At 59.8% G+C, this 15819-nt stretch overlaps 1 protein-coding gene across 1 annotated transcript in view; it reads left to right on the forward strand.

The window, feature by feature from the left end:
• Window positions 1-14417: 14417 nt before the first annotated feature.
• Window positions 14418-15819, forward strand: part of COL18A1 (collagen type XVIII alpha 1 chain) — a 41342-nt gene continuing 39940 nt past the window's right edge. Inside the window, exons 1-2 of the mRNA XM_042784021.1 lie at window positions 14418-14533; window positions 15010-15077. Coding sequence (XP_042639955.1) covers window positions 14523-14533; window positions 15010-15077 — 79 coding nt within the window. The 5' untranslated portion in view covers window positions 14418-14522. The remainder of the gene's footprint in view (window positions 14534-15009; window positions 15078-15819) is intronic.

Genomic DNA, 15819 nt, shown 5'->3' on the forward strand with positions numbered 1-15819 from the left:
GAAGCTCTCCAGCTATATTCACCAACTGGTTCTCGTTATCACTCTTTATATCTCTTTCAGTTTCGAGAATATTAACCAAGGAAGGAAGCGTCAACAAAGCACTCTGAATATTTGTCAGCTTAGCTGAGACCCTGCACCTTGGAAGCTGGGAAATGAGACGCAGAAATGAAAGACCCATGGGGTTTTGATTTTTGAAGGAACAGCCTATGGGACTTGGGTGCTTTGATCCTCTCTTTCCTGAGGGAGGAAGATGTGAGAATCACAGCTCCAGGGAGTTCTTACCAAAAATGAGCTTGTGGATCAAGTGACATTAAAAGCAAGCAAATCAGACTACTTCAGTTGGCAGTGGAGGAACGGGCAGTTCTCAGTCTGCCTCAGTGCTGGCCTCGGGTGACCACCGACAGCACTGCAGGTACGTCTTGTTACCAGTCCACAGGCAGCCTGCTACTAATTTAATCACACAGTATATTATACTGGGATCAGCTCCAAAGAAAAACACCCATTTTACGGATTGGGTTGCCTTTCAAACAAGATGGTCATCTTCTGTGTCCTCATCAGCACTGACACCCATTTGTGAAAACTCGGCTGTCTGTGTGGGGACCCGTGAAAAACTCGGCCTTGGAGATGTCAACAAATACTCTCCCAGCCGTGAGCCACCGTTTGGTTCCTGCTCGTGTGTGGCTAGCTGGATTGTTGAGGGGTCCAAGGTGCTGTTTTAGCCAGCTCTGATGGAGCTGCTTCAGTGTTGTGCCACTGCAGGGCAGGTTTCCCAGGCTGGGGAGCAGGAACCACTGAGAGAATGGGGTGGCAGGAGGCCATAGGAGCCACCTCATTCCTTGCCACGGTGCTTCCCTGAGGTGTCTCCCATCCCTGCGGCAGAAGCCCTCGAGGCTAGGCTTCAGGAGGATGGTGGGGATCGCCCTCAACGTGCCTAGGCTGACCTGGCTGGGTGAGGAGGAGGAGAAGGGGGCTCACAGGTGGTGCCGGAGAGGGGCAACGGGCAGAGGCAAGGCTGGCAGCCAGCCTGGGCCCCGGCATTGTGGCCGAGAGCCTGCTCTGAGCCCACAGAGCTGGCGTGACCCCGCGGATGGCGATGGTGTCTGAGCATGGGATGGTGGAGAAGGTGCTGCCTTCCGTGTGTCTTTCCTTTGTGGAAACAAAACCCGAGCCCTGAAGCAACCGGGACCCTCGGGAGGGAGCGAGCAGCCATGCCCGCGTCCCGGCAGCAGCACTGGACATACCCACACCCCGCGGCCTGGCCACGGGTGCCAGCCGCTCTGCCGAGAGCAAGAGGAAAGGAGAGGAAAAGCTTTTGCCTCCCAGGCACCCGCTCTGCAGCGCTCATGTCCCACGTGGCAAGGGGTGGATGATGTCCGGCCATTTCTGTCCCCGTGGCCTCCGGCACGCAGGCACTGGGGCTGCAAGAGCAGCTGCAAGAGTCTTTCGACAGAAGTGCTGAGGTGAACAAGGGCAGGTCACGACAAAAGTTCCCCCAGTGGGTTTGGTCCTTGTTCTGAAGGTCCCGTCACCTTTGGCGAGCCAAGAGGATCTTTTTCCATCTGGCCTGGGTGTCAACACTGCAGAGGAAAAGCTGGCAGCAGAATTTAGGAGAATGACCCTCAGGTCAGCTCTGTTCTCCTCTGAGCACCCTGTGCAACTCTTTGCCCGCCTTGCAGGATGGGAGCAGCTCTGGTCCCCGCCATGGGAACATTTCTCTCCCCACTTCCCTGCCTGCGTGCCCACACTCCCTCTGTGCCGTTCATCACCACACCTGACTGACTCCTGCACACATCTCCCGGCGGGGTAGGTGCAGGGAGGCATGTGCCAGCACCGTGAGCCCCAGCACCCCGCAGGATCAAAGCTCCTCTGAGCTCCTCAGGCTATCGCTTGCCCTGTCCATCCGTGGCTGATACACTCCCCACGGGACTGCTTTCCACAGAGAAAGGGCATCCGTGGGCCTTGCCCACACACGGACGGCAGGCTGGGGTAGTAAAACATCCCCAGCAGCAGGACTGGAGCAGTTGGTGCTGGAAGGGGAAGGTGATGCTGGACAGAGGAGCAGGGCTCCTTGTCCATCCATCCTGGACCCCTGTGCCAGGGCAGGTGGAGGAGCTCAGCCCTCACCGGGTAGGCGCACTGCAGGACCCCGCAGCCTCACTGCTCACCCACTGGGTAATTGCCCTGTGGAGCCATTTGGCCCCAGGAGGTGTTGAGAAAATGCCTGGAAGCTGGCAGGACCTGGCATTGTTGCCCTGCAGCCCACATGGTGCTGCTGGGAAAGGTAAGGGCTCCCATCCAGGCCACCCCCAAAGCCTCCTGCACCTCCTGTGAGGCAGGGTGCACCCCTGGGGCAGTCATTCCCAGCCCAGCTATGACAGCAGCAACCCATCTCGTTGCAGTAGAAGGATAAGAATCTCTTTTGCTGGTCAGGGTCTGTTGCTGTTTGCCTTCTGGAGATCAAACCCATCTGATTTTCCAGCAAGGCAGCAAGCGCTCAGGGAAAAGACATCCCTAGCTGCAGAGGCCTGATTTTACACACAACAGCCCTGCAGAGCGTGCACAAGACAGGTGAGCAACTGAGAGTGCATCTTGCTTGCTTTCTTCCAGAATATTTACCCCCACCCCAGTCATCCATAGAGATTTTCTCCCCTTCATTAATTGCCTGGAAGCCCAACTAGGCTGCTGGCTTCTGGCCCATTCCTCAGCTCTGGGCTTGCTGCTGCAAATATCAGCAGAGGGCAGGGCAATCCCACCAAAGGGTGACCAAGGACAATTCCCAGGAGCCAGGGCACCCCACCACAGTGGGATCAGTGGGAACTGCCACCATAGATGTCAGTTGCTGTTGAAGAGGAGGCCAGGGTGCCCAGCCAGCTGGACAGGGTCACTGCCAGAAAATAAAGTGCCAAAGAAATTGATCTTCAAGGTGCTGGAGATCCTTTTCCCAGCTTAAAGCCTGCATCCTTTGGGGAACAGGGAACAAGCTCACCCTGAATAAGAAGCAGGCAGCACAGTCGGTATGGCCTGGGTGGAAGGTCCCCAAAGCGAGTGCAGGAGAGCCAATGACTCTCATGCTCCAGCCCTGACCTGCTGTGCAGGAGCTCACTTCCAGCTGTGCTGTGTGCACGTAACAGGGTCTGTCAGCAGCCACAGCAAGAGGATGGACTGGGGTCAAGGTCCAGACAGTTGCAGCAAGAGAGGGGGCTGGAGGCAACATCAGGAACCAGGCTGAAGTGTGGACCTGAGGGCTTCATCCAGGAGATGGGGCCAGACTCAAGGACTGGCCACCTACAATGTCTGTCCAAGGGCTGTCCAGCAGATGGGCTGAACACAAGTGGTCTGCCACAAATTATGAGGTCCACACAGGAAACAAAACCTGAGATAAGCTACCTGTTACACAGGTCCAAGGTCCATCTGGAGGCAGAGGCATCAATATACACACCCTCACAGAGCTCAGGGCAGGACTAGGTGCTCAGGGCTGAGCTGAGGTGAGCAGAGGGCCCAGGGCTGGAGGATATGTGGGTGGGGGTCCCAGGTGAGGCTGTTTAGGGTCACCAAGACCCATTAGTGCCCTCAGGGGCCCAACAGCAACCCAAGGTTTGAGCATGAGGCATGGGCCACCCAGTGCCTCGAGGGTTCAGGTCTGGCTAAGGCTAATCCTCCAGGTGAGGTTTGAGGGAAGCTGCATCGTGATGGTGCCCATCACCATGTGTGGTCATGGCCACCTACCTGTAACATGTTTCCCTACACCTCCCTTCCAAAAGTGGAGTTTGTGGATGTTTTCTGGGGGTGATTTGCTGGTTCAGGGAGGGAGGAAGAGCCAGGTGCCATGTTTGTAGAGGTGCTCCATCAGAGCTCAGAGTAGGTCTGACACTTGGTATCCTTGTTTCTGTGAAATCCCAGGCGCATCTGCGTCACCAAGCTTTGGAAAAACGTCACTGGGTGGTCAAGGCTGACTTGCTCGTTTGCTCTCCTAGGTGCTCGTCTTTCAAGGGCCCTTGGCATTCCCTTAGTGAATGCACAGAGAAGTCGCATCCCCTGGAGATGATCTTTCGCCTTCCCAGCAAATGGGCAGGAGAAAAAAGCCAACTTTCCTACCCATGAATTGAAGCAGATGAGCGTCCAGCGTGCCACTGGGATCATGAACCCACAGCACAACACAGATAAGCCACCTTCCTTCTGCAGCCATGCTCATAAATAGCAGGAAGTTTCAGATACCCAGATAAGCAACTTCAACTGCAGGAACTGCAGGTGGTGTTGCCCCACGCAGGGGGTGGTTTGGTATCCATGCCTGGAGGGTGTGCTGCATCTGCAGCTTGCCAAGCGTGTCTGTCCTCCGCGGGGCCAGGGCGCTCACCATGCTCCACAGGGCTCTGTGCCTTGCTGGCAAAAACTCTGCAGGATCCGGGGAGCTGGAGCAGGTGGAAAGCATGCCCGTGGGGACACATCTGCAAGTACCTCTCCATGCTGGGGGTGGGATTTTATGGGAAAGCCTAGTGTCTTGCCTGAGCACACGAGCCCAACAGCTGGAGTGTTGGGAAACAATTTGAGATTTAAAACAAAACAAAAAAAAAGTCAGAGGAGGAAACGATACCAACAAGTGCCCAAGTATCCCCAGCCCCATGCAGCCTGCACATCAGGAGCCTCCTCTTGCCCGCTACCCACCGCTCACCCATGCCAGGCACTGCTTGAGAGCAGAGAGGGGAGCACCAAGAGCTGCAAACCCACACCTCCATCTTCTAGCTGCTGCACTGGGGGAGAGCTGTGACACCTAAAAGTCTCTCTGGGAAAGATGGGGTAGGACCTTCCCCTGGTGCAGTCAACCCAGGCATGGGAGGGGAGTGCAGAACAACTCTACTTCCCCAGCTCCAACGGACACAAGGGCAGAAGTGGAAGCACACAGAAAGCCTTGGAGGGGAGGGGGGCAAATTTGCACCTTGTTTCTCTGCCGGGGGCTGGGGAGGTGGGAATTTGGCAGCTCATCCTCTTTGGAAAGGGTTCAGCTGCCTTAGGAGAAATTCCTCACATAGCTTTGCTGTGAAGAAAGTGCTGACCTGTTCGGGGGCGTTTGCTGAGCAAGTGAAGACGAGCCAAAGGCAGCTCGTTAAGTGCTGGGAGAAAATGGCCCTTTTTCTCATCACTGGGGTTAGGCAGCAGGTCAGGATCTCTGGGGAAATTAGTACCTGGCGGCAGTTACTTTGTATGGCATGTGCAACTCTGCCGGGATGGCCTGACCCTCACTGCCTTCGCACACTGCTGGGGAGATGCTCCAGCGACAGCAGGGAAACTGGTGGTGCTACGCCGCGTGGTAGGGAGTATTGGAGCTGGTGGCTTGGCCAGACACTGGTGCCCAGGACCTGCCTGTGATATTCTCTGAAACCAGTCCCAGGGGTGAGACCCAGGAAACACGAAGAGCTGGACTCCCAGGGTGGGGATGAGGCGGTGGGTCAGAGAAGAGGCGATTAGCTGTGGTAGCGCTTGGAGCACCTCTTGGGATGCTAGGGCTGTGCACAGGACAGAGGTGCTTGCTATTCCTTCATCGTAATAGAAGCAGGCTGCTGGCGCTGAGAACTGCAGTGCCAGAGATTATTTAAAGCAGAAGCAGGCAGCTGGGGGAGAGCACCTGGTTTGGCCTGCTGGGACTGACGTGGGGAACGCAGCTAATGTTCAGTACGCTTCTGAATATGCCAGCAGCAAAATAAACGGCGTAACTGCAATAAAGAAGGAAGGCAAATCAGATCCCCTGCAGTGCCAGGAGAGCAACCAGTGCATGTCGGGGCAGTAGAGCAAGGGGAAAACCTACGAGTGCTCCCATACCAATGCCAGGCACCTAAAGCCAGGTTCTTGGGGATTTTAGGGGAGGCTGAATAAGGGGACACATCAGCTACCCACCTGCAGACTGGATTGAAGTGTCAGGGGATAAGATGTAAGGATAAAACCTCTGAATCCAGTACATGGTGCCATCCCTTCAGAAGCAGTCTGAGAACCCCCCAGGAGAAGATGCTTTTCTGGATCTGCTCTTGCTCAAGCACATGGGGCTTAGTTTGGGAGGGTCTAGGCCAGCTGTGATACCACTTGGTTTTAATTTTACGGTAAGGAAGAGCAGGCTGAATAAATCCATCATGTGGTTATTCGATTTCAAGACAGGAGACCGTGTAAAAATGAGGAAATGTGTCAAAAAAGAAAAAAAACAGTCCAACCCCAAATGTCTCAGTGGTGTGGTCCAGAAAGCCAGAGGAATTCAAGCTGTCTGGAGGCTGTAGAAAAATGCCTTATTAGGAGCCTCAGTAAAACATGGAGCAAAGATCAAATCGGGCAATCCCATAAAGCCCCCGCACAGCTGATGGGAAAGAATGGGGAGCACAGGAAAAAGTTTGACGCTGAAGAGCAGAAGGTCTGGCAGAAAAACTGGGAAGCTGAAAAAGCGCAGCAAGTCGTATACAAATGGGGAAGCAAGAGGGCTAGGAGCAAGCTTGAAGACTGTCCTGCCAGATGTGCTCAAAGCACTGGTGAATAGCTCAGCAAATCTACTGCAGGGACCGGGAGGTGAGCAGGGTGCACAGGGATGGGATGGCCACAGCAAACAGGTTTTTGCCCTGGGGGCATTCCCACCCCCCACCCATCCCAGCTCATTTTTTTTCCCAGACAGGTGGGAAGGGCTCATAAATTGGAATAGAAATCTTGGTGGGGTTATCCTAGAAAGATGAGCTAAATGTTTGTTGGTCCTGGACAGCTTGGAGGTGGCCAGCACTGGCTGGGCCAGAAAGGGCACATCAACTGTCAGCGGGTTTGTGGTTATCCTATGTGAGGGGGGCCGGGGGGGTACAGGGATCCTTGAGAGTGGGGATGGGGTACAAAGATCCTTGAGAGTGGGGATCCCCAAAGGGGTGATCCTTCCTGGCGGCCAGACCCTCTCGCAGGCTGCGGGAAGCCCGGCAGCTCAGTGAGTTCTGTGGGGAACTGGGGCAGAACCTCAGGGCATCCAGCCCCGGGGCAGGCCGGTCCCGCAGAGCCAGCCAGCACAAACTCCTCTGTGGGGAGCTGGGAATTTCCTCTTCCCAGGGAGGAAACAGCTCCTATTTTCAGTCTTTGGTGGAGCAAAGGACTTCAATTTTTTAATTTTTTTTTTTCCCCATGTGAGTCAAAGTTGACCATTCCTCTCTAGGGGCGACGCCGAGTGCAGTCTGGGAGAGAGGAGGGCTGCTGGGAGACTCCCCAAGGAAGCAGCACTGCCACATGCCAGAAACCTCAGTTTGGGGGCTGTTTGCTCCCGGCGTTACCTCCACCCAGGGAAAACAGCAGGCATGCCTCAACCACCGACATCCCTGCTCCCTGTGCCTGAGCCAGTGATGGCCAAGACTTAGAGCCCATCAGTGCTGTGCCTGGCAAGCTGATGGTGATGCTTACAGGGCTGTCCCTCAAATGGCAGTCTGGGCTCAGCCCCATCACCGTGCCAGACCTGGCTCTCTCCTGGAGACCTTGTCTTGCCTGGCCCGATTTCAAGGCTCTCCCTTGAGCAAGCACCTGTCTGTCAATGTGGGAAGGAGGAGGAACGTGCTCTTTTTCTCATGTTAAAAATAAACCGCTTTTCAAGAGGTCTTCCAAAAAGGGCTGGGGAAGGGAAGCAGGAATCCAGATGACTTTGCTTGCTCTGTGGCTGCTGGCCTGGGCTCACACCAAGCAGGGAGGGCAGATGTTGATTTGAATTGAACTGCACTTTCTGGGGGAAAATGGTTAGGTGGGTGTGTGAGCAGAGCTTGCTGGGGCAGGCAGGCCATGCGAGGGGAGGCAGAGCCCAGGGGACCCATCGCAGCCGGGAGCTGGAGGCTGCGGGTGGCCCCCACCAGCCGTAGGAGGGACATGGAGGGGCTGGAACTGGCAGGCAGGGTGTCCCAGTGTGGGAGGACTCCTCCCTTGCATGAGCAATTCAGGCATCACAGCCAGCAGGGACGTTTGGGGCAAGGCTTCGGGAGCTCTCCCGGCCTTGCTGGGTTTGGCAGAGCTGGGGGACGGCTGGTGCTGCTGGCAAGCCCCAGCCCCATAGAGGGATGGGGGTTTTGAGCAGGGCGTGCGGTGGGACGAGGCAAAGGGGGTCCCAGTCTCCTCCCCTGGGTGGGTGATGGCTGACACACATCTCCACGGGCAGCGACGAGAGATGCTGCTGGGGGATGCTGTAAGCCTGGCCACTCTCCGTGAGCTGGTCCCCTCATACTCCTGCAGTGTCTGCAGTCATCGCATCAGGGATATCGGTGGGGATGTGCCTGCCTAGGCTCTTCAGGACCTGTTCACGACCATGAATTTCTGTCCTCCCTTTCTTGCTGGTTCTTTCCTCCTCCCCATCCTACCCTGTGGCTGAGGACAGAAAAGCCTGCTGGGATCTGCTCTCAGCTTCTCTCCACCGAGCCTCAGCCAGCGGCCCTGATGCTGGTGTGGCAGGCTGCAGTGAGTAACAGCTCCACAGCCACCTCACCCACCAGTTCTGTGAACACGTAGCCCTCCGGCATCCCCCCCTTCCGCCCCCTCCTCCCCTCCCAGGGTGGTCTCGCCCCTCGGGCAGCTGCTCCATCCCCTCCATTGCTACAGATGCTCCTCACCCCAGCTCCAGCCGGTCTCTCTGAAACTCTGAGGGATGTGCTGGGTTTCTGTGGTGGGGATTTTGGTAGCAGGGGAGGGGGCTACAGCGGTGGCCCCTATGAGAAGCTTCACGAAGCTCCCCTGGCTCCTTGTCAGCTCCACCTCTGGCCAGGGCTGAGCCAGTTAGCGATGGTGGCTGCGCCTCTCTGATAACGTATTTAAGAAGGGGAACCTGGCATATGACTGGGACTTGTAAGGAGGAGTTATGAGAAGGATGCCTATGTGAACACCGAGGTCAGTACAAGGAAGGAGAAGGAAGGAGGGGAGGTGTGCCAGAGCAGAGACTCCTGTATCTTTTCCACCACCATCCTGTATCTCCCCCACCACCCATGGAGGTCACCGGTGGAGCAGAGGCCGACCTGAAATCTGTGGAGGAGCCCACACCAGGACAGGCAGCTGCACTTAAAGGAGGTTGGGACTCTGAGGGGAGAAGCAGCCCCCCGCTGTCGTGGTTCAGTGCTGGGGGGACTGCAACACGCAGGGGTGACCCACGCCGGAGCAGCTCGGGAACGGCTGCAGCCCGTGGGGAGGACTCAGGCCAGAGAGGGTTCATGGAGGACTGTGCAGTGAGAGGGGAACCCCGTGGAGCAGGGGAGGGATGTGCGGCGTTCACCCCCCCTCTCGAGAAGGAAGGAGCGGGGAGCTGGCTGTAACCCCCATCTCCTGCCCCCTGTGCCCCTGGGGGAGGAGGCAGAGAGATGGGGAGCAGAGCTGAGCCCGGGAAGTAGGGAGGGGTGGGCAGAGGTGTGTCTGGATGTGGTGACGCCTCTCATTGTCCCCACCTTGTCAAGCATTGGTTTTGTTAGTGTTTGAATTAAAGCGATGTCCTTTTTCTTCCCCTAACAAGTCTGTCTTTTTCCTTGACCATAATGGGTAAGCCATCCCTCCCTGCCCTTATCTTATTTCCCAAGCCTTTTTGCTTCATTTTCTCCTTTTCAGAGCTGGGAGGGAAGGAGTGAGTGAACGGCTGCATGGTGCTCAGTTGCTCTCTGGGCTCAAACCAAGAAAGGGGACCAGACCTGCACCTTGTCTTTGGTATGCAGATGCACCAAGGCTCCACGTGGCCGCAGAAATCTACTCTTATCATCTCCCACTGATGGTGTACAAGCACGATTGCGCCACGGGAAGGGAAGTAAGTGCCATTTCCCACAGCCAGCCAAGAGGCAGAGACCCAAAGGCGAGCCGCTGGGATGAGGCATGTGAGAAGCATCTGCCTCGTCCCCTTTCCCATGAAATGCTTCTCTCGGTTCCTTCGTCTGATGTGTGCTGAAGTATTGATTTTCCCCTGGAGTGGATGAGTCACAGAGAAACCGGGAGGGAGCGAGGGCTGCTGGGACACCCCAGGTGCCTGTGTCCGGTGGGGGGGCTGCGTGGGAGGGAGCAGGCACTGCCCATGGGTGCAGGCAGAGAAACAAGAAGGATGCACGCGGTCCGGGGGGCTGGGGCTGGCTCTCTCCCTGCTGACACTGCACAGGGCTCCCCAGCCCTGGGATAGGAAGGGGGATCCCTCCTCTGGTCCCCCCTCCTCCTTCCCGGAGAGGAGGTTACTGAGGGGGGGAGAGGGGGGAGCTCTCAGCCATGCCTCTGCTGAATTAGCGACTGTGTATCTGTTGGCTCCAGAGAAAATGCTCTCGCTTGCCCTTCTCTCTCATGCGTCGCTCGGTTCTTTTATTGCCGATATCCAGCCTGGGAGTGGTCCGGGCCACCTCCATCACGTTGCAGCTCTGCCAGACAGGAGGTCTCCACAGCATGCAGCCCAGGGTGAGAGGTCCCCTGCCCACCCAGCTCTATGTGTGGGGCTCGGAGCTCTGCTGGGGGTGGGGGGGCTGTGCCACGCGACGTGGGGGGCTACAGACAGGACTCAGTCCCTGCTGAGGTAGGACTGATGGCACAGTGGTCCCTTGGCCCCAGCTCACCTCCCTGCTGTGCCGCAGAATTCCACGCTATCGGTCCTGGCCTCCTCGCATCTGTGGGAAGGATGCGGGTGGGCTTCAGATCCTGGTGCATTTCTGCTGCCGGCCAGGCCTCTAAACACCTTCTTCTGCCTTCTGCAGCCCCTTGCTAACACGTCCACCAGACCTGGCTGCTGGGGCCAGGCGTGGTGCTGCTACGCTCCCACCCTCCCAGTGCCCCAACCTGGCTTAGCTCATCCCCCGCCTACATGGGCGGGTAACGTGCTCCCCACTCAGCCAAGCTCTTGTGCCTGCCAGCTTTCCTTGTTGGGGGAATATCTGGATTTCCAATTATTCCCACTCCCTGCCTGAGCTCCTTGGGTCCCTCCCAAACGCCCACCTTCGTGGCTGTGTGTGCTTCACCTCCGGAAAGGAGGGATGCCTTTCGCAGACAGGATGCTGTCGCGTCATCCCTCGCCAGATCCTCGCCGAAGGTGTCGGCTGAAGGGAGGGGATGGTGATGCCCTTTGCAGCGGATGTCCCTCCTCGGCCAGCTCCTCCACCTCTGTCCTGGCAGGTCTGGGCCATCAGTGGCCACCGGCTTCTGAGCCACAGCAATGGATGTGACAGAGAGATGTAAAAACTGGCCGGTGTCAGTGGTCCGGAGTGCTCACACCCTGGGGCTGCAGCCGCGAGAAGGTGGCTTTAACACCAACAAATGGCACATCAAAGTGGTAGGACAGGCCACGGCCACCGCAGACGGGACAGCCCTGCCCGTCGGTGGTTTTCTGCTCCCTCCACTTGCTGCAGCCTTTGTTTTTCTGCATGGACACTTGCCAAATATCGTACTTTGCTTTCTTGTCCCTTATTGCCCCCGCGGCTCTAATCCCGCGGCTCCTGCTGCTGCCCAGTCTCCTCACTGAGCGCCCCATGGAAAAGCACGGCGGGGCGGTGGGACTGAAACCCCTGCCCGCACCCCAGCTGCAAGCCAGAGGAGCATCTCAAAGCAACCGTGCGCCAGCAACGGTTTTCGGCAGCGGCTCGCCGTGTCCACTAGCAGCCCCACCGCTCCCACAGCACCCGGGTGACGGCTCCTCGGGCCACCCGGCTGCTTGGGGACACGCTGCCCTTCACAGAGCAGGGGCAGCCGCCACTTCAAAGCTACTTCGGGAGGGGGATGTGGACACAGGCCGTGTGTGCCAGCCCCAGCACCACTGCCAGGGACGCGCCTGGGCTGCGATGGCCAGAATTTCCAACCCCTCCCCTCTGCCCAAAGGAGGGAAAAACAGGCCAGTCATCCCACTTGGTTGCCAGGGTGACATTTTTTTGGCCGCCGTGCTGTCCCAGCCGCTGAGCTGGCAGGGGCTGTGCGGCTGGGAGCCGGGGGCAGCCCCTCTGTCCCCGCACCAGCGTGCCCCTGCCCAGGGCCACCCAGCAGCATGGGACCACCAGCTGCGGGATGCAGCTGGGAGGGAGCAGGGGCAGGAGGACAGCGGGATGCTGGAGGAGCCCTGCAGAGATGAAAAATGCCAAAGCTTTGCTGGAGCTTGAAGCCTGTAGGGCAGGAGGGCCTTTTTTGGCTGGGGTTTGGGAAGCTGTGGGTGCGAGCGGCTGAGCCACCATCGGAGCACCGCTGGTTTCCATTTAGTCGGCTTTCGAAAGAGCTGCCTCCCTGGCAGCGTGTCCCCCGCCCCGCAGCAGGCAGTGTTTGTTTGCTTGGGAAAAGATGAGCCTCATTATCTGTCCTTCGTGGCTCTCGAACTTTAAAGCACAGCGGGAGGAAGTTTTACGATGGGAAACTGCCCCGGTGTCAGCCAAGCGCTTTGCATGGAGGTCTGCTGGGGGGAGACGGCCCCGCGGCAGTGGGGCCAGCACCGGGGCAGGGACCCAGCTGGCAGCGGGGGGGCTGGCGAAAAGGTGATGCACTTGAACCTGCCCCGCATCTCTCCCCGGCGAACAAAGACAGCAGGAGCTGGGGCAGCACGGCCAGGCCGGGCAGAACGCGGAGGTGCAGCGGGGAGGAAGTTTGCAGCTCCCTGTTCACCTGCACCTCGGCGCTCGCAAGCACCCAGCGATAACATCTCTGCTCTGGGTGAAGCGCCGGCTGCGTCAGCGTGTGGGAATGCCCAGGCAGGCGGTCAGGGTAGCCCTGACCAGGTTTGCACCTCCTGACCCACGCGGCGCCGATAACGGTAGGAAGGGCCAGCGCCGCGTTTCCCCGCTGAGTTAGAGCAATGCCCGGAGCAGCCCACGGCCTCTCCCGCTCCGCTGGAGCGTTTACCCGCCCGCTCCCATCACGCCCATTAAAAACCGGCTCACTCTGAAGGGACCGCCGCTGTCGGGGAGGATCGTTTTCTGTTTTCAGTGAGATTTTTCCGAGCGCCATCCTTGCCCCAGGACTCTCCTCCCACTTGCTCCACGCTCTCCGAGGCCCAGCGCCACCGCGATCCCTCCTGCAGCCCATCCACCCCTCCGAAAACCCTGCATGAAATGGCAGCCCGGTGACTCAGGGCTGCCACGTGTTGCCTTTTGTTCAGCTCAGGTACTTGGGCAAGGCGCATCGTCTACCTGGAGGAAAGGAATCCAGCTGCGGCAGAAGAAAGGGGCAGTAAATCACTCAGCATCCAGCTGGGAAAGCATAAATTTAACAGTCCCGACTGCGTGAAATCATTCTGCACCCAAACAAAAGGCAGCCTCAGTGTCTATTCATCGCCCCCAGACTGGGGTCATGCTGAGGGGCTGCCTGCCTTTGGCTCCATGGTGCAAGGCACGGTTAAAAGATTTACAGCTCAAAGACAGCTAGCGATAGCATGCACCTCTGCGAGCGCAGAGCCGAGCAGCTGGATGTCATGGTTTATTCTGCTACATCCAAACCGTGGCTTAGACTAAACACCGCCTCTGCCATCGTCAGTGAATCACTTCTATATCCCCTGGAAGTTTCCAGGGCTTGGATTTCAGAAGCTTGCTGCCGCGGGGCACTAAAATGCTGCGGAAGACAAAGCAAGGTGTGGCAGGTTTCGTGGGGATTATCCTGCCCTCCACGGGGCTGGGGCTGGAGGGAGATGAAAGCCGGGGTAAGGGGAGGAGGTGAAAGTGGGCAGCAGCGCCAGCTTTACCTCTTTTCCCTGCGCGGGAGAGGTGAGGGGAGGCGAGGTGAGGTCCCACCCGGGCTCTGGCATCCCAGCCCCGCAGCGAGGGCTGTCCCGGGAGGGCGCCCAGGGACCCCCAGACCCCCCCCCGTCCTGCTGGGCTGGGCTAGGTTCATCGCATGAGCAACTTCGTGGGGTTCCCAAGCCCCCCCCCCCCCACACACACACGCGGTGGGGAGGAGCAAGGGGCTGCTGGGAGAGGAGGGCATGGGGTGCCCAAATGGGAGCACCCTTCCCTGCTTGGTGCCCCCCGCGGCTCGGGTAGGGGAGAGGAGAGGGAATGAGTTCAGCTCGCTGATTCACCCTCCCCCCCCCCCTCCTTCAAGACCGGGCCTGGCTGGCGAGCCCAAACCCCCGGGCTTGGTGGAGCAGGAGATGCCAGGGCAGGTCCGGGCTGCCGGTGCCCTTTGGGGGTGAGGATGCTTCTCGGGGAGCCGGGGCCGTGCTCCCCACGCCCCCCACTCCCCCCTCCCCAGCACACTGGGTTGCACCGGGGGCTGGCGCAGAGCCCGGACATCCCTTGCGGGTGTGTGGGGGGGAAGGGGTGTCCCCGACCCCTCTACCCGCCCCCGCCCCCCCTCCTGCTCCCGGTCGGAGCCCAGCGGCCGTGCAAGCCCCGGGACCGGGGGCTGGGGGCGGGCAGAGCCCCGGCCCCGGCTCGCCCGCTCCTCCGCCAGCCCGGGGCGGGCCGCCCCCTTCCCGCCCCGTCCCTCCCCAGCCCCGCCCCGCCGCGCCGAGCCGAGCCGAGCCGCGCCGAACCGCGCCGAGCCGAGCCGAGCCGCGCCGAGCCGCGCCGAGCCGAGCCGAGCCGCGCCGAGCCGCGCCGAGCCGCCGGCACCGAGCGGGCACCATGCGCCCAGGGTGAGCGACGGGGTCGGGGGGCTGCCGGGTTCCGGGACCCCGCAACCGCCGGAGTTTGGGGGGCACCGGTAGCGCGGGGACCCCGGAGCAGCCGGGGCTGGGGCTCATCGGGACCCCGCGGTGTCCCAGGACCCCGGAGCTGGCGGGGCCGGGAGGCACCGGGATTCCGGTGTCGCCGAAGCTGGGGGGCACCGGTACACTGTGGGGGGGAACCCCGAGGGCACCGGTACCGTGGGGACACCGGAGCTGGGAGACACTGCGGGGACCCCGGGGGCAGCGGGACTTCTGGGGGTCACCGAGACTCCGGTGCACCGGTGCCGCCGAGGCTGGGGGGCACCGGTCCCGCGGCAACCCCCCGCCCCGAGCCGTCGGGGCGCTTTGGAGCTGCGGGAGTGGGGGGCCCACTCGCGGCCGGGGGCTGCCCGCAGCCGGCGGGAGAGGGGGTAACCTTTTGCTCCCTCCTTCCCTTCTTGCAGGTGCCCCCCGCGGCGGCTGCTGCTCGGGCTCTTTGTCCTGCTGGTCCCCGCCGCTTCCCAGGAACCGGGTAACGTGCGCGGGATGCTGGGGAAAGTGTGTGTGTGTGTGTGTTGGGGGTCCCTGCCGCCGTGCCTGGGGTCCCGGACCCCCTTCCTGTCCCCTGTGCGAATGCAGCCCTGCTCCCCAGCAGCCATGGGGTTACATCTCCCCTCAGGCCAACGGCTGCGCCCCGTCCGTGGTCCCAAAGAGAGGAGGGATGGGGGAAGTTTCCCCCCCCCCCCCATGCTCCCCTTCACCCGCCACATCCCTCACGGCTGCTGGAGGTGACGGGGTTGGGGTCCCATGTGCCCCGTCTCATCAACGGGGCACCGTGGGAAGATGCTGGGGAAATGCTCTGCCGGGCAACACCTGAGAGAGATGCCTGGCCGCAGCGTGCTCGGAGGCTTTACTGGGGTGAGAGTGGTTTGTCTGGTCCATTCTGGTTGTGGGACAGACGAGGTGGCATCGCCCCAAAGCGGCCGTGCTCCATGTGTTAGCGGTTTCTGCCGTGCCTGCAGAAGCCCTCCCCGTGACTGCATGTCCTTGGAAGCTGTTGGGAGCGGTAGGAAGCCTTGAGCGTGTGCCCTGGGGATGCAACACCTCCCACACGGAGCAGCTTTCCCCTGCCTTCGGGGCTCGGCGAAACAACCCGCTCATCTCCCGGGGAAGAGGGGAATTTGGCGCTGACTCAGCTTTCCAGCCCTTCTTTCCCCAACGGGGCACGCGAGCCGGTTCTCCCGCTGCCTGGCTGCACGAGCTGCCTATTTTCC

Source organism: Tyto alba, unplaced genomic scaffold (assembly GCF_018691265.1).
Source record: "Tyto alba isolate M040663 unplaced genomic scaffold, T.alba_DEE_v4.0 Super-Scaffold_7, whole genome shotgun sequence".
NCBI lineage: Eukaryota > Metazoa > Chordata > Aves > Strigiformes > Tytonidae > Tyto > Tyto alba.